We start from the raw sequence: 23108 nt of genomic DNA, 5'->3' as shown, positions 1-23108 counted from the left end.
ATCAATGTTTGGTTGTTTTTTTTTCCTTCTCGCTGAGTTCCGTGGACACATTAGCCAAGCAATTTGTCGTCGCTGGCTTTGCTCATCACCAGGTTTGACCCCACAGCTAACTAATTCACATAGAGTCGCACAGATGAAGGCTGTTTAATAAAACATCGCCACTTGAGGCCAAACAGGCCTCCATCTCCCTTTACAAGTCACACTCTCATTTATTCATGAATTCATGCAATCATCTCCCCATTTCCCCAAACCACCCAGCTCCTAGGAAACTGTCCGTCAAGGATCTGAGGCGAACAAGTCCGAGGAGAGAGAGACAGAGATAAAGACAGATAGAGAGGAAGGAAAACGCACACACACACACACACACACACACACACACACACACACACACACACACACACACACACACACACACACACACACACACACACACACACACACACACGTACATGTTAAGGCTTCAGGTTTCTTGTAGTTGTCCGTTGGCCACCTGATGTCATACTCATAAGGACAATGGGTTTAGCAAAGCATTACAGATTGTGTGTGTGTGTGTGGGGGGGCCAACCTTGAATTTACCCAATGTTAGACCAATGTTATGTCCTTGCCCCAGAAAACACAGAGGGGTCTATTCCTATGTGCTCCTTCTGCTCAATGTCTAAAGAAAAAACCCATCATACTTCCACCATCTCACATCCTCCGTGTGTGTTGTGTTGTCTTTGCATGTGTTTTTATGCTTGTCTGTGCTCTGAGAATCCAAAGAAAGGCAGCTGAAAGCCTTTTTATGCAAGCCAGCGGACAGGTTCTTGTCATCAGAGGCAATACTGTTTTAACATGATTGCAATCGCACACTGGCGACGCTCATCACTTGAGAAACAGACAGACGCAGGAAGAAACGGAAAGAAAGACAGAAAGAGATGTTTAAAAGCAAGTGAAGTGTTTTGCTCAGTATGTGTGCCGACCGAGAGTGTCTGTGTCTATGGGTGTTTGTGGATGTTTGAGCTTTTACCTTGGTTTGAAATGGGCCCATGAGAGGAGAGCGATTGAGAGGAAAGAGAGAGACTTGAGATGTGAAACAAGAGGCTGATTAGTGAAAGCGAAGGCAAATGTTACCACGCTCCCCCACACACACACACACACACACACACACACACACACACACACACACACACACACACACACACACACTCACAGACACACACACACAGCCTGAGTGTGAACACTTGATTGCAGCCAAACAGCATACAAGGTCATCGCCTTATTATCACCCTCCTCTTCTTGTCCTCTCACTCTCTCTGTTTCACACACAAACACACACACACACACACACACACACACACACACACACACACTGTTGCCCTCTTTCATGCCTACTTTTTCTCTTTTCAACTTTTCACATGTGTTTTTCCATCTCTTTGTCTTCCACAGTTTTATACTTGGTTACATGTGTTTGTTTTTTTTCCTGCTACATTTGAACCTTCTTCTCTCCCTCTTTGACTCTCATTAATTTTCTCACCCCTGGGATCCATCTTTTACTGTTTTTTTCTCACAATTGTGGCATGGTTAGCTTCAAAATACTGTAAAAGTTACTTGAAAAAAGTGACAACACTATAATTAGGAAACTCTGCGTCATGTGTTTTTTCTTTTATTGTTGTCATTCCCCATCTTGTTTTGTAACCTGTTTTTGTTTCTCCTTCTGTAATCTCTGCTATTCTTCTCATTGCTTTCTCCGTACTTGTCTTTTTCCTTGGCCTGAGATTCCTCCCATCCCTTTGTCTCTCATTTGCAGATTGTGATTATGACTGACACCAGTGTAAGGCACCAAGACTGGTGTTGCCGTTAGCAATGTAAAACTGGCTGCTTGTCAACACACAGTTCCTCCTCAGCAGTTTGTGTACAGTCTTTCAATAAGTGAGGCATGATTCACATCCATTCTAAGTGACACAACCTATTCTGGCCCTTTTCTCCATCTCCATCTTTTTAGTAGAATATATTTCCCTTTGGTTCTCTTATATGTAAATTATGTAGTGTTATGGTTTGAGTATGCCTCAGGTTGTCTCAAAGCCAAGGATTCTCTTTTTATTTCCCCCTTTACAAAGGCAGGTCAGAGGTCAGATTTAACTATAAAGCAGACTCCCTGGAGCTTTTGGGGAAATTCAGTGTCTTGCTCAATTTCACTATTGCTGTCGTTTCAGATGACAGACAGTATCTATAATCTCTCATGTGCGTTGCCTTTCCACCTTTATGTTTTATTTACGTTCACATCTAACAAGAAATTAGATTATGCACACTGTATTGTGGAATGAACAGGACAATGTTCAGCCGTCTGACAGCCTCTGTGAACATGGTCCATTGCTTACAGAGCACTAGAGTTGTGTGAATATAATCTATTTGTGTGGTAACTGTGCAAATGAATGACATCTGTCATCTGGGACCTGCGACATCTGGAGTCTGACACCGAATACGTGAGAGATGTTGACCTTTTACACTGCAGCTTTTTATAGTTTGTTATATTAAAAAAAAAGGGTGTCTCAATTTGTTCCTGTCTCACAAACCATCACACCGCTCCTCTAGCTCTCTTCCCTTCTCATTAGTTTTCGCTTTCTGTGTCTTTTATCTCTGTCACCCTTTGTTTCACATCTCTTCCTCTTTTGATAGGGATGAACAATACAGCAAGGACTAATTGACATATGTGTGTGATCGTGTGTGTGTGTGTGTGTGTGTGTGTGTGTGTGTGTGTGTGTGTGTGTGTGTGTGTGTGTGTGAGAGGGAGAGAGAGAGAGAGAGAATGTGTGAATGTGTGGTTTGCATGTGCATGAGTGTGTCACATCTGACCAACAAGGCTAGTGCTGTCACCCGTCTGCGATGAGGCATCTGGTATTCCATCTGACAAAAAGAAGGAAAATATGTGTGTGCATGTATACCCATGCTGTATGTGATTATGTGTTATAGGAGCATGCGTTTGACACATGGCATGTGTATAGTATGTTTGTCCTTGCAGGTGATTGAAAGTATCTTTGTGTACATGCAAAGTTGTACATTTTTCTACAAACTCCGCCTCAGCATGTGTAAAGCATGTGTGCATAAATCTCTGCATATGCTTACAGTTTCTGAGTGTGTGTGTGTGTGTGTGTGATAAATGATGCATTGGCTGGACAGTTGGCTTTCTGCCTGGACCAACAAACTGATTAATTATCTCGATATATCACAAGTATCAAGTAGATTGTAGAATTGGATTTCAGAATAAAATAGCATGTGGCACTCTCAAAAATGCTAAGAATGAGGAGTCATTTTTGTAGGTACCTCCACACTTCTCTTGTGATGTTCCAGTGTAACAGAAAGGTCTGTCAGACAGCAGCATCATGAGACAGAAGATTTGAAAAATTAGGTTGTTTTAATTTCTTAAGCCTTAAATCAGAAAGACAGGTTTAAACTTCACTAACCTGACAGTGTGCAACCAAATGTTTCCAGTGACACTGTGGAGAGGTTAATGGAACCATTTTCTTTGAAATTTCATGAAATATGGGCTTATGCATGATATGTCAAAAGATGACAGAAGGAACGAAGTTGTGAAAAAGGGAAGTGGAAAAGAGTGCTGTGCTCCGAGAACAGAGAGCATTAATAGAAACGGTCTGAATCACGCTATGGTCTGTAGAAAGAGACAAAAGAGACATTAATTGTGCTAGCATATGATCTTAAAGGTCTCATAGTGTGCTGGATTTTAAAGCAGGTCAAGGTGTAACTGCAAAAGTATTAAAAGGCTCCATCCCTTGAGAAATGCACATAGCCCATATTCAGAATCTGTTGTCTATCTATCTAAATGTATGATTATTTTTCATTACACATGTAAACATGTTCCAGTAGAAACCTTAAATACAAGTAGGGACATGAAAATGAACATAATATGTCCCTCTTCCTGACATTTGCGCAGCCGTCTTGATGACGCCTTCCTTGCAAGAAAATAACTTGGAAATAAACTCACATGGAGGAAGTCGATCTTATTGTCTGCTCATCTTTCTCATTGACCCTTATTGACTGATTTCCCAGCACTATCTTGAAAATGTTTGTTTTCTTATGTTGGCAAGTGAAAATTAGTAATCTTAATTCAATTTATATTTATGATTCAATATATATATTAAGCATTTTTCATAATTGCAGTGAGCAGACACATGCAATTCATTTTTCCATAACTAACTTTCTCAATGACACTGTCTTTAATTATTGTTTACATAATGATACAAAAATAAATGACCTTCTTTGTGTCTTTCTTTCTGTGTGCAGGCGTGCTATGGAACCTGTCATCGTGTGATGCTCTGAAGATGCCAATTATCCAGGACGCCCTGGCCGTTCTGACCAATAGCGTCATCATACCTAACTCCAACTGGGACTCCTCCCCCACTCACCATGACGACCACAAGCTGCATCTTCATACCTCGCAGGTGCTGCGCAATGCTACAGGCTGCCTTAGGTAAAAGCAACACACACACACACACGCACACACACACACACACACACACACACACACACACACACACACACACACACACACACACACACACAATTACAAACACAAACACACAAGCAAACAAACAACCACAAACAAAAGGCATTTGCACTTGTACTTCTACACCTCTCTCTCTCTCCTCCTTCTCATCTCACACAATCAACACACACTCTATGTCTTTGCTTTCTTGTGTTTCTTTGTTGCTGAGATTTACCCTAATGAGACAATTTTTATTGTGCGTGAGAATGAATGCTGTCTATTTGAATGTGTACTGCTGTGCGATTATAGATGCATATATTCACAAACTACAAACATTTTCTCTTTATCTCACTTATTCTCTCTCTTTGTCTCTCTCTCTCTCTCTCTCTCTCTCTCTCTCTCTCTCTCTCCCCAACTTGTGCTGGTAACCATAGAAACAACTTCTCCAGTTATATGAGTCCTTTGTGCTTCAAGACTTTCTTTTTGGTGAATTGTACTGACAACTTTTGGTCTCATTGTGTTAATTTGACTTGTCAGAAGTCGGAGATCTTAAAACATCAAGTTTATTTTAATTGAATTTATCAGATGGAGCATTGTAAATCAATAAACATCAAAATGATTGATAGTAACGACCAAGGGACTAAGCACTAAGTAGTTGTAACATGTTTATAGAAGTTATCCTAACTATATAGGATAGGAAATATTTCAGTTTTATGCTATGTTATAGTGTGGATATATCAGAAAGGTCTAATGTGTACTTACTTTGATTGGGATAAAAACAGCCCCATGATGACAGCTCCCTACTTTCTTCACAGCCATTGGATAAAAGCCAGATCTTAGAAAAGTGTCTGTTCTGCACCTGGTAGCCCTATCATCTTGTGTTCTTTCAGTCATATTCAGTGCAGTGAACCTGGTAGTTTTAATGGAATGCATAACTCAAAAGATTGAAATAAAGAGTCAGAAGTCCAGAGTGTTTTTAAACTTATCCTTAAGATCTGATGGATCAGTTCCATACATTGTGAGGCGGGTTTAAGGCGATGACTGACAGAGAAGCGCCAATACTTGAACGTAAATACTGAACGTCACTGATGTTCTCCGTCCAGCGCAACTTACCTGGCTCATGGAACGCCGATCAAACTGTCAAAGGCAGCTCGGATCCACCCCCCACCCACCGCCTCAACTTGCATGTGTTGCTTAGTCGTTTTGTTGCTGTTATTAGTTGTAGGTCACGTTTCGTTGCTCTGAATGATTGTAGTTCAATCCAATTGTCTCCAGAAGTATTTTGGTCCAAACCACTGATAATTCCTTTTGGAAAATTACAATGAGAGGTTCAATACACGTTTGTGAATTAATCTTGGGATGCCAGGCTAGTTGACCTCAATGGTAGCATCTTTTAAAAGGCATTTGTCCATTAGATTCACAGATAAATTCCCATGTGTATTTAACCATGTAAAAAAAGTCTACATACAATGTACCATTGGTAGATTCATTTTTCGAGATAGCCACATTAGCTCATTGATAGGACAAACGACACTTCAGTCATATTTTTTTTAATTCTAGAAAAGTATCACAGAAAAATCAATAAAATAATTTACATTTGAAAATTTGCTAGTTTGACTTTGGTCCTATCTTGATTGGCAAAAAATGATTGCTCAATTCAATCTTTGTACATAACAGAATCCTCTACAGAAACGCATATGGTTGTGATTTTAATTTCTGTGTGTATTTCACTTGTATGTTGTTAGCACAGAAAAGGGGCACTGGTCCTTGATCCCATACAACAACATTTGTTCATCTATGTACACACACTCACGCCAACTCCACAGAGGGCTGAAACGGTTTAGGGAAAAAAAAACACCATGTCCACTTGGCTGTCTTTCTTTGAGCTGTGCACTCAATCAACCAACAGCAGCCTCTGGATAAACCTCACCCCACTTGCTTTTCAGAGCTTCTCTCAAGCTGTTTAGAATGTTTATCTCCTGCTATTGAATGTCTCTCAAAAGCATTTCAAAGCCATTCTGAAGATGCTGCAAACAGGTTTTTGTATGTATTCGCATAACTTTGTGTGTAAGGTGCTACATTGTGTGTATGCAATCAGTGTACCAAAGCACAGGCTTCCAGTTGCTAATTGTTCCATTTGTGATCACGCATAATCGTGGTTCTTCCCCATATTTTCAAAATATGTAATTATAAATATTTGCACTCTTGCAGTTGTGAATGTTTCTCAGTCAGACTGCTCTTTTCCTGGCAGTCAGAGGGACAACACAGACCTTTTTAAAGGCATTAATCTGTATAAATGTTATTCATTTTAACTGTAAAATATGATATAATATATCATAAACATAATAGCACCATAGCTCTTGTAGCCTACAGCACATTGCTGTATTCATGTTGCACTGCTTAACTTCATTTTAGAGGACCTACCCTATTATGCGTTGCACCTCTTCGATATCTATTCTAAATTTTAACCACAGCTTGCAGTACCAGGTGTATTGCTGGGATACAATTAAATAAGGGTTTGGAAGGTAAAATCCAGTGGGTTTTTTTTGTTATAAACCTCTCCGGCTTTTGTTGTCAGCATTTTAATGGAACAACACAGGAACTGCCATGGGGGCCTGTGGTACAGGACAAGATGATTATACACAATAACTCAATATCGCAAACACCTGTACAAATCTAATTCAGTCCACTGATAGCTTTGCATTTGCAATAAATATTGCACTAGGGAAAGTTATAATGTTGGTTTATGCTGGGATGAGTCAGAGTCGGAGCAGTGCTAATATAACTCTGGTATTTTGTAGGCTGTTTTGCATCATTGCATTTGCATTTGGGTTGTATTATATTGTGAGTCAGGACCTCCAATTCTGAGGAGATGGTTCTTTGCCAGAAAACGGTGGATTGCTCCCTCGAGGGTCGGGAGTGAGTTACTGCTCCAAGCAAAGAAGTTCAAGTATCTCTGGATCTTGTTCATGAGTGAGGGTAAAATGGAGTGTGAGATGTACTGGCAGTTTGGTGCGACATCAGCAGTGATGCGGGCGTTGTACCAGACCATTGTTGTGAAGTAGGAGTTGAGTCGGAAGGCAAAGTTCTTGATTTACCAGTCCATCTACATCCCAACCCTCACCTTTGGTCATCAGCATTGGGTAGTGATCAAAAGACTGAAATCACAGTTACACGTGATCTGTGAATGAGCTCCTCCGTAGGGCGGCTGGGCTCAGCCCTAGAGATAGGGTGAGGAGCTCAGAGATCCGGAGGGAGCTTGGAGTAGAGCCGCTGCTTCTTTGCGTCAAAAGGGGACAGTTGAGGTAGTCCAGGGATCTGATCCGGATGTCTCTCGTTAGAGAATTTCCAGACATGTCAAACTGGTAAAAGGCCCTGCAGTAGACCCAGAATACACTGGAGAGATTATTTATCTCAGCTGGCCTGCATCCCCCACGACCCAGCCTCGGTTAAGCAGAAGAAAATGGATTGAAAGATGTGTTATATTGTTAACTGTAACACATATTTTTTTGCAAATATTTGTTTAATATGGAAATCTGAACATTTGTGATGTTTCTTTTACTTGTTTGTTTATCCGCCGAAGAGTTATTGTCTTCAACTTTCAAGACTAAGTTATCAGTCTTTGCCAGTGACGTCTGCAGACTTTTGACTTTTTATGTCAAGTTTATTATTTCCAAACTCACTAAGGTGGTTATACGACTTTAACTGACTTTGTGTGCGCATGTGTATACCTCTGAAGATGCAAAGACAAATGATGCTGTCAGTGTGCCGCTCCACATTGTAAAGCTGCAGGTGAAATTTTAAAATATGTTAAAGGAGAAGGAAAACAGGAGAGAAGAGGACGAGTTGAGATATGGAAAGATCAGAACGGAGAGAATGTAGAACCATGAGAAGGAGAGACTAACAGGAACTCAAAGAAGGAAGCTGAGATACAGAGTAATGGTGATGTGCGGCTATCCAATGGTGCTTTTCTATCTCCTCGCTGTTCTGGGGGGTTAAAGTGACACAAGGCCACATTGTTTAGGTCCCAGTGTACCTTGGCTCAATTTCAGACCTCTCACCCCTCTCATTATCCTTTTACTGTGTGCGTTTGTGTGTCTGTGTAGTGCATGAGTGTGGGTTCATGCCTATTAAACAGAATCAATCTAAGAAATCAAAGCCAGCATGGGGGAGCTGCTTATGATAATGGGAATAAACTGGTGTCAGGGCATCAGGTGTTGCGATTACATGTGTGTGGATTTGTGTATTTTCATGCATGCTTGTGTGTTCATGTGTGCATATATTAAACCTGGGTCAAGCATCTAACGACGCTGATGGACCCATATGTTGTCTAATCGGATGGCGGGCATTAATGGCTCCCCCTTAATCACACGCATACACGCATGCGTGCACGCACACACACACACACACACACACACACACACACACACACACACACACACACACACACTGTTATCAGCCCAGACACAAGGCGTCCTGTGAAGGGGTTTCCATATCCCCCATTCAGGGGCTGTTTACCTCCCTGCAGGTTGTTGGTTTACGGCCAAGCCGGAGAAAACGTGCTACCTCCATGCTCCACACACTGTTTGCGTGTGTTTGTGTGTGTGTACTTGTCAGGATCACACACTCATAAACACTTTGATTTTGTTTCCTTTTCAGATACCCATAGTTGTGGGAGAGCATTAGAAGGAGTTATTAGATGAATCAAGAAAAAAAAGTGTGTGGTCATGAATGACTTTGTTTCCATATTTCATTGATATTTATTGGTTTGTATGCACGTGTGCTCCATCTGGCAATGACCCTCCGTTGCATGTGCCTCACACACCCACACACACACACACACACACACACACACACACACACACACACACACACACACACACACACACCAGCTGTTTGAGACAAAGTCACTCAGTGGTCATTTGTTCCTTGAGCAACATTAGAGAGCCATCTGTCCAAGATTCACTCCTGTTCACATCTTTCCTGTACATGTTGCATGAATCCTCAAACAACTAAAACTGTGGAGTACTGACTGACATGTGATTTGCTCACTGGCTCTTAACTAATTTCCTGAGGTACACTGTTGCACCCTGGAAAGAAAAATCAATGTCAAATGAAAAATGTATAACATGTCTAGGATATTTTAAAAACAAGGTAAAATTTGCCATACTTTAATGACTGCCGGACCAGCTCCGAGTGCTACCAGGAAGCTTGTTAGTGAACTTTTTTGCTCACTTGTGTGTGGATGCTACTTTTCAGAAAATATTAATGTGTCGTTTTCCATTGTACCTTTAAGGATGTTTTTACTGTGTACTTTTTGCATTGTGAGTAAGCTTCAGCTTTTGGTAATGTAATATGCTCGCAATAGTGGACTCTTTGTATAAATACACTGAATTCAATATCAACATGAAGTAGATAACAGGTTTGCCAAGAGACTACTAGCCATATGCAAATAGTTGCTTTTGGTGCAAGGAACCAAATCAATCAATCAATCAATCGATCGATCAAAAGAGATAGTTTGTAGCCTAAAGGTTTGGATGATAAAAATTTGACAGATTACTTGACTTGTGGGAGTTGACATGCTATCCCTTAAACAAGTCATGTAACTTAAGACAAAAGCAGTATTTTTTCTTGGCAGGCCCCGCTTTTTAAAAAAAAAAAATACATTTTTCCCGTAATCCACTGTCTTAAAAGATATGTTATTAGTTAATCATTTGTCTGGGCATTTTTATGAAGAAAAGAGACAGAAGAGAGAAGACACACAACGAGAGAGAGATGCAACAAAGATCCCCAAACCAGGGACATCGCGGCGCGTTCAGTGTCTTAAACCCTTAAGGGTTTTTTTAGTTTACTGTACTTGTCTAATTTTTTCAGTGCCTTGTGTTTGCTGTCATCTATTTCAAAAATATGTGTTTTTCGGTTTTTGTTATAGTGTCGGCCCAGCAGCATTCCTAATAAATATTTGACTTTGTTTTAATGTTTTTCCCTGAATGAGGACTCACAACATTGCCACACTTCTGACCATGTTTCTCCTCCAAATTTATTTGTTAGTTACTGAATATCAGTGGCCTGCACAGACTTTTTAAAGGTCAGGGGGAAAAGGTTAAAAAAGGGCCCATATAGCGCATCCTCGCCACTGAAGAGGGCACTTTAGCATGCATTCTGGCTTCCAAGAGGGCACTTTAACATGCGCTTTGGCTCCCAAGAGGTCACTTTAGCACACATTTTGGCACCTAGAAGGCACTTTAGCACACATTTTGGCTCCTAGAGGGCCCTTAAGCACCCATTTTGGCTCCCAAGAGGGCACTTTAGCACACGATTTGGCCCCCATGAGGGCACTTTAGCCTTTTTAACAATTTAGCCACGAGGGGGGCGACAGTCCCACCTGCCCCCTGTGCACGCCACTGCTAAATATTACCATTGAATGCCAGAAATTAGCATTGCGTGGTCTCATTCACAATATATTTTCAAAACATAAAGTCGGGAAATGGCTTGGTGTTTAGCCCTGGCACCAGTGGCATTTTCCTGTTTCTTAACTGCAGCTAAAATAACAACTTTTAAATTCTGAAAGGGATGCTTAATCAAGTTCTGTCTTTTTGCTCAGTGGGTAATTATTTAACGAGGCAGGCTAATGAGTTCGACTGAATTGATGAGGAGTGACATCAGATAGGATTTAGTGTGAGCCTGTAATGGACTTGTTAAATAGCAGAGATTACTAGTTAAAATTGAGGACATTCTCAGACACCCTCATTCGCAGGCACACACTTGCACACATTCACAGAAATAAAACAAGCATTTAGGTGCAAAAAGGCCCTCTCTCAGCCAAGGGATTTTTGAGTTCATGCAAATGCAGACACATTGCTTAAAATGTCACCCTCAATACTCGTCCTTCATCATCATATGAAATATGCCATCTGATCTGCTCGCTCACTCTCTCTCTCTCTTTCTCTTTTAGTGATAACCATATGCTCAGATTGTTACCAGGGTCAATAAACCCCTTATGTTAGAGTGAGGAAGCTGACTCAAACAAACAAGCTAGCATTATCTAAATATTCTGTGATGCAACACAGCAAGATGTGAGAATGCCCGAGGACACATTACACCCAAAAAAACATTAGCAGGCTATTTTCTGCCCTTGCTGTGTTTGCGAGTAACTAGCACAGAAGGAAAGGCGTGTTGCAGAAAGGCACAATATGTCATGCTTCATTTAAGAACCACTAGAATAAGGAGCACATGTGCACATTGGTAAGGTCACACGCAGATACAGACACAGGCAGCCAGTGTAGTTATGGACATGACATAATTATAAAGCCAATAACAGAATCGTTTTCTATGTATTTTAAAGATTGCACAGGAATCTGGTTGGAATTTCAGTAACTAACGTAGGCTGTAGGGACCTTGAACCTTTTATTTGACGTAAAAGTCTACAGAATTGCTTTCTTTTATACAAACCTCAAAGAATTCCATTCTGATCTGGCCTCACTCTTTATGACTCTGCGTCGGCAAAAGCCATGGCCTTATGTTTTCAGTCTTTCCGTCCGTTTCTACATCCATCCATCCCCCCTGGAGTGATTTTCCACAAATTTGGCACAAATATCACCTTGAACTGATTAAAATTTTGGTAGTCAAAGGTCACTGTGACTTCAAGAATTCCTACGCTAGTTATGACAGGCTTTCACACAAATATCTAATGTTTGTATTTGTAATATTTATCATAGTTGTTTTTTAGTTAGGCCATGGATCAGTCAACAAAATTAACCTTTTCCACACCCGATTGGATGAATGCACCATTTGAAGGGGTTACATTGGTTTGTGTTTATAATATTCTGACTGAAAAAAAACAACTTTGCTGTTCTGAAAATGTCAACTCAGACTATTCATATCTTAAATTTTTATTTTGCGTAGAATACAATTTGGGCAACAATATAGCATGCAAATGCAGAATGCAGTCTTAGTTTAACCCAGGCTTGAAAGAACTGAGCTCCCATGATACTGTCTGGCTATGCAAAACTAGTTAGCTTTAACATAAAAATAACATACAGTATTTGGAATTTGTCAAACTGCCTTGATCGTTATCCACATAAAGAGAAAACAAAGAAGTAATGCTTGCTTTAGATAGGGCTCTTTCTGTGTAGTAGTGGGGGAGGATTAACAATAAAGAAAAAGGAGCTCGCCAAATGTTGGTCCATCAATGAAAGCACCTTCAAGTGAAATTAAATTGTCTTCCAATCTATATACAACAGAAGCAAAGGCCTTTTCTCACTCTGTCCCGGCAGTGTACATCAATACTGGCAAACATCACCATTTTGTGAAAGTTAAACATTTATGTTGCACAGCCAGGCACCTTCACCTCCACCAGTGATAAGTTATCGGATAAAAACTTGATGGGAATCTCAGTTGAAGTCAGCATATTCCTGGCTGAGACCCACCTACCTCCTGTCTTAGGTACTTAAACATTTGTCAAGAGGAAGTGTATTCACTGTTCTGCTTTATATCGACTTGACAGAGAATTTTGTCTCTGCTAAGCAGGTTTGTGCTTGTTTGCCCATTAGCATTCAAAGCGGGTGAAAATGACTTGACCTTCTCCTGAAGTTTTTAATTGAGTCCTTGTATCTTCCTCACTCTCGAATCGTTTCTCCCTTTCTCATCAGTACAATGAATGATTGACCTCATCTCATAGACTGGTGAAACAGCTGTGATCTCTTTATAATGCCAATGTGATGGATGCATTTATTCATTCATACCATCATGTTTTCTCCTTGTTCACGCCTCTATTGTCGGTTTTGTTTTGACATTTCATCTTTAAAAAAAGATGTTTAAACTTGTGTTGCCAAACTTCAATAATTGGTTTGTTAATTTTTTTGACTTTTTGCTCTCTGTTTTGCCAGCTGTGCACCATATCCCCTTATTGGAAATGTAGCATAATGGAGGTTGATTGCAGTATTGTCCTTTAATTAAAGGTTCAGTGTTTAACAACCAGCCAATATATATAGATAAACAAAACGTAAAATCTGTGACACAGTTATATTGTAGCTTAAAGCAATAATGGAATGGGATTATAAAGCATTGTATTTGCAAACTAGACTCAACCAGGAAACTGCTTTGTGGTGTGATAACCTTCGTAATACAGCCACAAGGCCACATAATATTAGCCTTTGTGCAAATCACAGAGATGTTTAAAACTACTGGGTAAAGTCCAAACACTAAGTCGCATTGGGTCCCTCAGTAATGAATTGACCCGTTGTCAGTCAAAAGCAGCATAGAAATGAATACTGAGGCAGCCAAGTAGTAAACATCACAATCAGGTTTTCATGACCTCGACAACTATCCTACAATACGACCACTCGAGTATTGTACTGTAGTAATAACCTTGGTGTACCTGCCTCCCTTGAGCAACGCAGTCCCACTCTACAACGACACTAATAGTGACAATATTGTTTAATATAACAATTTTAGTGGACACCACTCTCTCCTTCTATCAACACTATGAACAGAATTGATTTTGCACATTGTGTCTGCGCTGAGGAAATATATTGAGTGGTTGTAGCGATGAGATTTTAAGACTATGTGTATAAATGTGTGTCTTTGGTATTTACACACATACAACTCTATGCCTGCTATTTCTCTAATATTGATTTCCCTAAAGGCTGGCTACAGCATGATCCACACAGAGGTACACTCTGTACTGACTTAGAAACAGTTCTTGCTTTTATACTTCAGTGAATGTTTGTTTTAGTTTTTGAGCAGGAGATTGACTGTGGGAGTTATTAAGCTGTCGGTGGACCTTTGAGAGAAAAGCTGTGTATGGAGTTGCCTGTGTTTTGAGATCAAACTTAACTGTTATTTTGTCTTTATAGCAACATGAAAATGTCGACCAGTGTTCAAAGTCCAAGATGACATCCTCAAATGTCTTCCACAACTCGAGCACTTTCAGTTTAATGTCACAGAGAAGTGAAAAACCCTCACAATATTGAAAATCCAAGAAGCTTGAATCACTTTTAAAAAATAAAATAATAAACAAAAGTAACTCAAACCGATCAATCAATCAACAAAATAGTTAGAGATTAATTTTCCTTTTTGAATAATTGATTAATCTTTGCAGCTCTAATTTCTTTTCTTCATCACTTTTCTGTTCAGATTTGAATAGTATTTGCCAACTTGAGTTTATGTTAATGGGTTTTTTTTTTTTTTACAAATGAATTGACATAAATCATACAGCATCATAATGAACGCCTGTAGAGTCAGTTCACTGCAGCATAAACATTGTTATGCTCTGGTCAATGGATAATGTTGTATGACCCAGTCATTTCTGTGTTGAGGAAAGGAAATACAATATTCAATACATCTCATCCCCCACACTTCAGTTTCATATTTATTGTACTGACATAGGGAAATGAGTCCATATCTGGGACTGAGTGCATCTGTATCACAGACAGCTTTATGTTGAAACCCAGACAAATCCAACCCAACACCACCCACCACATGCACCTCCAGTTCAATTAAAATTCTATTCATTATTTATGTGTGTCGTATTGGCAAAGCTGCTAATAATAAATGGTACAATATTGTCAAAATATCAAAGCAGCATTGGTTGTGCGAGTGTTGGCTGTGAAGTTTAGGAACCAACTGTCAGGCTAAAGCCGCTTTTTTCCCCCTCTCTTTTTTTTGGACTCAAGTCAAGTGCTTTAAATTGAAGCGAGCCTTCGGGGCATAGATTGAGATGTATCTAGAATTTTAATGGTCCCTTTTCAATTGTTTAGTTTAGAGAAAGCTGCCAGGTTCCATGGTCTCTCTCTCTCTCTCTCTCTCTCTCTCTCTCTCTCTCTCTCTCTCTCTCTCTCTCTCTCTCTCTCTCTCTCTCTCTCTCTCTCTTTCTCACTCTCTCTCTCTGCACCGCTCTCTCATTACCAGCTTTCTTTTTTTTCTTTCATCTTTCTGCCTGTATCTTACCTCCTCTCCTCATACAAACATACAGACAAACACATGATCTGACCAGTGTGTGTGTGTGTGTGTGTGTGTGTGTGTGTGTGTGTGTGTGTGTGTGTGTGTGTGTGTGTGTGTGTGTGTGTGTGTGTGTGTGTGTTTTGCAGGAATGTGAGCTCAGCAGGTGAAGAGGCAAGACGAAGGATGAGGGAGTGTGACGGCCTGACAGATGCTCTGCTCTACGTCATCCAGTCCTCTCTGGGCAGCAATGAGATCGACAGCAAGGTGTGTGTGCGTGTGTGTTTGTGTCCGTTTGCTTGTGTTTATGTAATGTGCATGAGTGCCTCCAAAAATTCATTCATACTCGTGTTTTTCAAACTAAATCATTAGGTTAGACTGCAAGACTTGTAGACAAAGTCAAAGGGGGGAAATCTTCTCACTGCACAGGAGATGAATAATACTAATAATAATACTACTAATAATAATAATAATAATAAACAATGGCTCAACCTCCCACTGCCAGCAGCCACAAGCAAGACAAAGTTTAGCTTTCAAGGAGCGTGCAGTTCATCAACATGTTTTATTTAGGGCAAATTAAAGCTCTTAAATTTAAAGTGTTGCAGCACCTCTTGCTGCCAATTTAGCTCTGGCAGTAGTCAAAGTTGAGTGGGTTTATGTTCACTTCACTGTGTCTTTCTGCGTAAGAACATGTTCATGTTTGTGTGGAGTGGTACGTGTGTTCATGATACAGTTGTGTGTGTGTGTGTGTGTGTGTGTGTGTGTGTGTGTGTGTGTGTGTGTGTGTGTGTGTGTGTGTGTGTGTGTGTGTGTGTGTGTGTGTGTGTGTGTGTTGGGGGGTTGGGGGTGGAGGGGCTGTCAATACTACATAAACAGTGTCTTGGATGGCTGATTTCCCAAGGTCTCCTTGTCTCCCAGCCTCTCTAAATGGCCATCCTTAATCACTGCTTAACCGCCCGCCCCTCTCCACCATCTGACTGCAGTCACCAGAGGACTACTGCTGTGGCTATTGTAACAAAGACTGATTGGCAGGTGAACCAGTACGTGGTCACTGTTGAAATTTCATTAGCCTTGTGTACTTCCTTTTCCTCTTCTTTTTTGAACACCTGCGTTGTCGAGACTACCTCTTCACACTCTCTGCTTATCTGGCAAAACTAATCTGATCCATCATTAATAATACTTACTACAAAATAGATCTCAATCAGTCAACAACATATGATTGATATCTAGTAGCTCCACTTTAGCGATACTTTGAGCACATTATTTTTTAAAGACATCGGTCCCAGCAGGAATGGTTTAAAAAACATGTGCCCGTATACTTATAAAGAAGGTTGAGGTGCTATATAAATACTGTGAAAGTATCAAAATGCTCAGTTAACAGAGAAATACACGTAGCCTGTATAGAGAAACTGTGCATTTAAACGAGGCATCAGGACGTCTGCACAGTTGCGATGTCACAACTATACTATACTGTATATGGGTAGAAAGTGCTGCATTCCCTGCCTGCAAAACGAGAGTAGATAAAGAAGACCCGGGAATGATGACAAATTCGAGATGGACTTTTTCGAGAGAGAGGCTTGAAGAGGAATGCGCTAAAACAGAGCATTTCAGACAGAAGGGGAATACAGGTATTGTATATTCAGACTGTATATGAAGATGGACGGCTTGACGGATTACCAAAAGTTAAGCCAGCAACTTGATCGCCCCCTGGTGGCTGGCTGCAGCATAGTCCATAAGTCCCACCCCCTCCATGTTAGAGAATGGGACATTCGCCAAACTCAAAACTCAAATTACACTTCAAATCATTTTTTTCTCAGAGACTGTTTTTGTCATTTACGGTCATTTCAAGACAGCCTTAATCAACGCTCATTGGTCAGGTTGGTGTACGGACATCACTTCGATGATACCGCCTGATCCCTACTGCACAGACTCTGGTTGCAAAATTACAACATGGCGACTCCTTTATCCAGGATATTTTTGTGTCACTCTTGTACAGCAGGAGGAAGTGGAGCCGCATCGTCAATCTTTGTACACAGTCTATGATTCAGAAAGACAGTATGAGAAAAATAATGTATTCTTTAACATTAAAGCATGTAAACATCTGCTAATAGAAACCCAAAATACAAATATGAACCTGAAAATGAGAAGAATATGTCCCCTTTAAATGCGGATGCTATTGCAGGGAGATGTCTACGGCAGGTCCATTATTTATGTCGTCTAGTGTCCCAGAAAAGTGTTATGGAAAAGCAGATTCTAGCAATGTTATACAGAAATAGCTGTGGTCTCATAAATGTACGTTTTTTAGATTCTTATACAATTAGTAAGGCTGGAATTTCTTTTGTAGGGCTGTTATTTGGTAACTGACCCTGACTCCTGACCTTGTTCGGACAAGACATAGCAGAAAATCATTTTAAAACTATAATCAAGAGTCTTTTTTTTCCCTATACCATGCAGCTGAAAGGAACAGGCTACTGAATACATGTGAAATAACAAATCAAAACATGAAATGTCAAAGTAACTTGTAAATAAAAATGGAATTTCTACAGCATGTGAATAGAATTTCAAACATGACTGCAGCTCGCTGAAGTGAGACATTGTTTTCTTTGTTGCATCTCGTGAGGCTGTTCAATTACACTCCTTAGTTGTTTTTGTGTAAACCAATGGTCGGACAGAGCGAAGATTGATGATTTATCTTTATTAATTTCCACTCTGTTGACTCCCCTTTCTCAGGGATACTAAGCACACACGTCCAAGTACACACACTCACTGAAAGTACACATTTAGCATAGACACCACACACTGTAGGAATTAGTTTGCTCTCATGCAGATACACTCATACAGTCCTCGGCTGGCGGGTTCGCCTCTGAGCTTGGTGTGTAATGGGGTGTGATACAATATATTGGGCTTGTCATTTTTCCTCATTTATCTGAGTTTCTTTTAATCTCATTTCAAAGTCAGAGCTAACGGAAGCGTATTACCTGGGAGATAATCTCTCTTCTTTCTGTTCTGTCTCTAACTCTCTCCGTCTGTCTGGTTTGTGGGCGGGGGTGGAAGGCCAATAGTGTAAAAGTGTGAGAGTGGGCGTTTTTTATTAGTATGCTTTGACAAAGTTTGCTCTGTGTTTTCAAGCGAGATGTTTCACTAAATGGCATCTAACAAAACCCCCCCACCTCAACTTTCTCACCTTATTCATTCACACCTCTTATTTTTTCACCTCTTCTTCCTTCTCCCCCACCCTCTCTTCCTCCTGCCTCTCTTCATCTCTCCCGACTCTCTTAATGTCCAGACTGTAGAGAACTGTGTTTGCATCCTGAGGAACCTGTCGTACCGTTTGGCTGCCGAGACCTCCCATGGCCAGCAGGGGGGGTTGGAAGAGCTGGACGGCCTGCTTTGTGATGCCAACGGCCGCGACGGAGAGAGCTCTGGCTGTTGGGGCAAGAAGAAGAAGAAAAAGAAGGGAGCCGATCAGGTAAGGACAAGGATAGAGGAGATGATGAGACAAGGAAATAATAGAGATATAGATGGATGGAATGGGCACAGTAAATGAAAAATAAAAAGTGTTGTGGTGTTCGGAAACTAGAATATATTGTACAGGTTTGTGCTACTCTACTGGAGTTCTAATGAACTCCACTCTCCCTTATTTGGTGTTTTGATGATAATTGTTGAGAGCGCTCTAGTCCAAAATCTCCCATAGGTGTTCAGTAGGGTTGGGATCATGTTACTGCAAATGATTCACATGATGTTAATACTGAAAATATTCAGTGACCCTAGGGGTGGGCGATATATCGAATATACTCAATGTATTGAATATACGCGATATATTGCGGTTTGTTCAACGCGGAATGTATTGAATGACTATATCGCAAACACTGAGTATATATTGTCATGTCATTTTTTTTGAGCCACACTTCCCTGCCTGTCCAGACGGCTCTCGTGGGGGACTGTGCGTGACAGTAACATGTTTGAATCTGGAGGGTAACAGGAAGCAGTGAAAGTGTCTAGAGAGCGGAAAAAAAGTGGCAAAGCCAGTTTTATACGCAGCTACTAGTGTCCGTACCTCAAGCCTGGTTCAGACTTAAAGCAAATAGGAAAATAAGTACGCATTTCCAGAAATGTTTTCATTGAACAGCTGTTAAAAGCCTATGTTTGTGCAGCCTGGTTTGAATACATACTAGTTTGTTAAATTTAACTTGTGTTTTCAAGTGCAAGTTTAAAATTGTTCCAATGGTAGTTAATATAAACAAGAATGTTTTAATGCAGACATAAGTTGCAGGGGCTACTGGAATCATCATGCTGGTGTGACTTTTTGCATGCAAATCTTAAATTGAGCATCTATGAAGTGTTTTCGAGATTTCTAAATATCGAGATATATATATAGTTTTTTGCGATATAGACTAAAAATATCACAATAATCAGTATTATAGGGAATATCACCCAGCACCAAGTAGCCCCGGGGACATTGTTTGGAAACATCTGCATTGATTCTGTTTCTCCACTTGTTTGTTCTGGTTTTTACTGTCATGTGTCCCCCATTGGTGGGTACACAGTGTGCAAAATAAAAAAGACCACTTTCATTATAAAGCAGGAACGCAGTGTGAGTGGCTGGAGCAGTCGTGTATTCAACAGAGACATGTGTGATAAATAATAAAAAAACAAAGATGGAAATCACAGTATTATGCAAGCTGAGTGTAAAAGTATTAGCTTAGTTTATAATGTACTGTCTCACAAGCCCATTTTTTGGCTGTTTCATGAACACATTTTATGTGTTTGAAACTTTTGAACCTAACTTTTCTCATTTAATCTTCACCATTCTCAGTTCGGTTTGACTCTCCCTCTTCCTCGCTGTCTACTCTTTGGTGGACTTCACTGACACAACACCTACCTTAACCAGTCTGCAGAGCGCTTGGACTATAGGTTGTGAGCATGTGTGTTAGAATTATCCATGACAAAAATATAGCCTGTAGTTGCATACTTAAGACCCAGCCACACTTAACTGGATGAGTATTTGAGACCGAAACCAAACCCGAGGCCCAGAGCTATGTTTTTGTTTTATTTCATCCATTACTTCCTTTGGCTCCCCAGGCTAATTCAACTCATTGGCTACACTGTGTCTCTTTCCCACTTCCCAATGGGCATTTTAACACACACAAACACAGACCATTGCACAGACAGAGAAGAAGAAGAGAAGGAAGAGAGAAATACCAAACCTGAATCCCACCTGGCCAATACTTTGTCAGAACCTGTCTGACTCAGGTTGGATAGTAGAACTCTAGCCTATATGTGTTCTGTATGCATATTTACTTCTTTTTCTGGTACACATTGAGGGATAGACAGTAAGACAGACAGAGCCGGATGCAGACGGGATCAAGTAGGAGGAACCTAGACACTTTGAGTTACAGGCAGGTGCAGACTTAAAAAGAAGGGTAGGAACTGGGGCACCCTTGAGTGTGCCTGACCCATGGCCCTTAGCTGCATGTCATCCCCCCTCTCTCCCTGCTTTCCGATATATCTATCTGCTCTCTAATAAAGTCAATAAAAGATAAAAAAAATCTAAAAATCTAAAAGAGAAAGAAGGGTAGGAGCATAGACGGTATGAATAATGGATGTAGTCTCCCTGACGTCACTTATAGGTTTTTAAAGAGCGAAAATTAAGCTCAGAGTGGGTGGCTCTCAATGTCTCTGGCGACTACTTCACCAGGGAAGAAAACTGAGGGCGACAGCCTGTAGACTGAGCTGCTTAGTGGATATATCAATTACAATTCAGGCAGCGCAAATCGCAGCACCAGGGGTAACAGCATGCTGGGGGCCAGCATAAAATAAACTGGAGTGCATACTTTTTTTTTGGAAGATCCTTTAGTCCAATTAAACTCACAGCAAGCCATATTATTAGTCAGATGTAGAGATACCCCACCCCCCACCCCTTAAAAGACAACAAACCCATGTGTCCATCAAGTCAGTTTAGTATTCATGCACCAACACCAAAAACACGGCCGAAAGCTGAGGTGTTGGTGAGGGGAGCAGAGCAGATGCAGAGCAGCTAGCAGCTAACATTTGCAACCTGTGACAGCAGCCACCTGCCACTCAAAGCAGTCGCAACCCTAATCCTGCATAACTTTGAATAGGGAAATCAGACGTGTTTATTTCTGCTATAAAGTTGCAGTTTTTGGCACTCCCGCATCAGTTTAATTTGTCAAACCTGGCGGTTGCTGCTTGGGTAGGAGCCAAAAGACTGGGTCAGAGTGAGAGGGAGAGAGAGAGAGACAGGTAAATGATGTAGGGAAGAAACCAGGCAGGAGGGAAAGTGAGACGGATAGAGATACTGAGTGAGTCAGGCAGTTAGACAGTAATGTAGTCTCCTTAATCATTTATTGGAGGTTCAGACAGAAAAGCCATGGGGCAACACGGAAGCTTGAAGTGGACCTAAGCACTTCTAATGGATACTGAAACACACACACACACACCAACGCACACACACACACACACACACACACACACACACACACAAACACACACACACACACACACACACACAAACACAAACACACACACACACACACACACACACACACACACACACACACAGGCTTTTGCTCTCTGTTTCTGCTTTGTTTCAAAATAGCTGTGTCTTGAAAATGCTTGAAGCAAACCTAACTTTAAAAACAGCACAAGTTATTTGTTTGATGTAATTTAAGCTGACTTGTATAACATTTCACATTTATGCCCCAGAACTACAACACGGGTGGCAGATCATCTCCTGTTCTCACTTGATAAATGCATAACTATGTTGGTATAAAGCTGTCTGACCAGATAACTCTAATGTGAATGTATTACGTTCTTTTTTTTTTTTTTTACTATTTATACCCCTGCAGATACAGGATAGATTTAATATTATTTAAATAGATGATATAGAATTCACCTTTTTTTTTTTTTAAATCATGTAAATTCTGCATGTAAACGAGTTTCTCCAACTGAAGCAAATAAATTTGAAAATTTTTAATATATAAAATCTGTAGAGAGTTTCGAATTAACATTTTACATTCAGATTTAGTGTGTAGGATGTCTCTAGGCAATAGAAAGTACTCTTCTGTGAAAGAGTTGATGCCTCTTGTTATTGTGCTTCTACACACTTCAAACTGTAAGACGCCTTTGATTTTATGATCAGAGAATCTATGTATAGATAAAAAGACAAACACACAAACACACACACACACAAACACACACACACACACACACACACACACACTCCACAGCACCTCTCTCAAGACCCATGCTAGCCTAGTTTACCTTGAGAATAAGGGGAGGAGGGGAAGCAGTGGAGCGAAACCGAGAAGGTCGATAGGGAGAGGAAAAACTGAGAACTGGAGAGAGAAGGATGGAAATAGAATAAGAAATTAGGGAGTAAGGGAGGCAAGCAGGCAAGAGAGAGAGAGAGAAGTCAATGTGGGGAGAATCAACAAAAGAGAAAAGGGGGACAAGATATTAATGACAAGCAGGAGAGAAAAGAGAGGAGAGAAATAGAAATAAAAGAGGAGAAAGAAAATAGTTAGCTGTGAGTTCGTGTCTATGTGAAAGAGGTGTGGGCATGTCACTCAACAAAGGGGTTCAAACATCAAGAGACTGGAGGAGGATGGAGGTAAAGGGGAAGAGCGGTGTGGAGCTTTAAATGTATTTCTCAAAGCAAATGTAG

General features: G+C 40.6%; 1 protein-coding gene across 1 annotated transcript in view; it reads left to right on the top strand.

The window, feature by feature from the left end:
• The window catches only part of ctnnd2a (catenin (cadherin-associated protein), delta 2a), a gene marked incomplete at both ends in the record, with an annotated part of 219090 nt that overhangs the window by 155503 nt on the left and 40479 nt on the right, over positions 1-23108 (top strand). Inside the window, 3 exons of the mRNA XM_083935772.1 lie at positions 4279-4465; positions 15571-15688; positions 18708-18890. Of these exons, the coding sequence (XP_083791898.1) occupies positions 4279-4465; positions 15571-15688; positions 18708-18890 (488 nt within the window). The remainder of the gene's footprint in view (positions 1-4278; positions 4466-15570; positions 15689-18707; positions 18891-23108) is intronic.

This window comes from Echiichthys vipera (genome assembly GCF_963691815.1).
Source record: "Echiichthys vipera genome assembly, chromosome: 21".
NCBI lineage: Eukaryota > Metazoa > Chordata > Actinopteri > Perciformes > Trachinidae > Echiichthys > Echiichthys vipera.
Note: the sequence above shows the minus strand (reverse complement) of the source record. Positions and strands in the feature narration are given on the sequence as shown.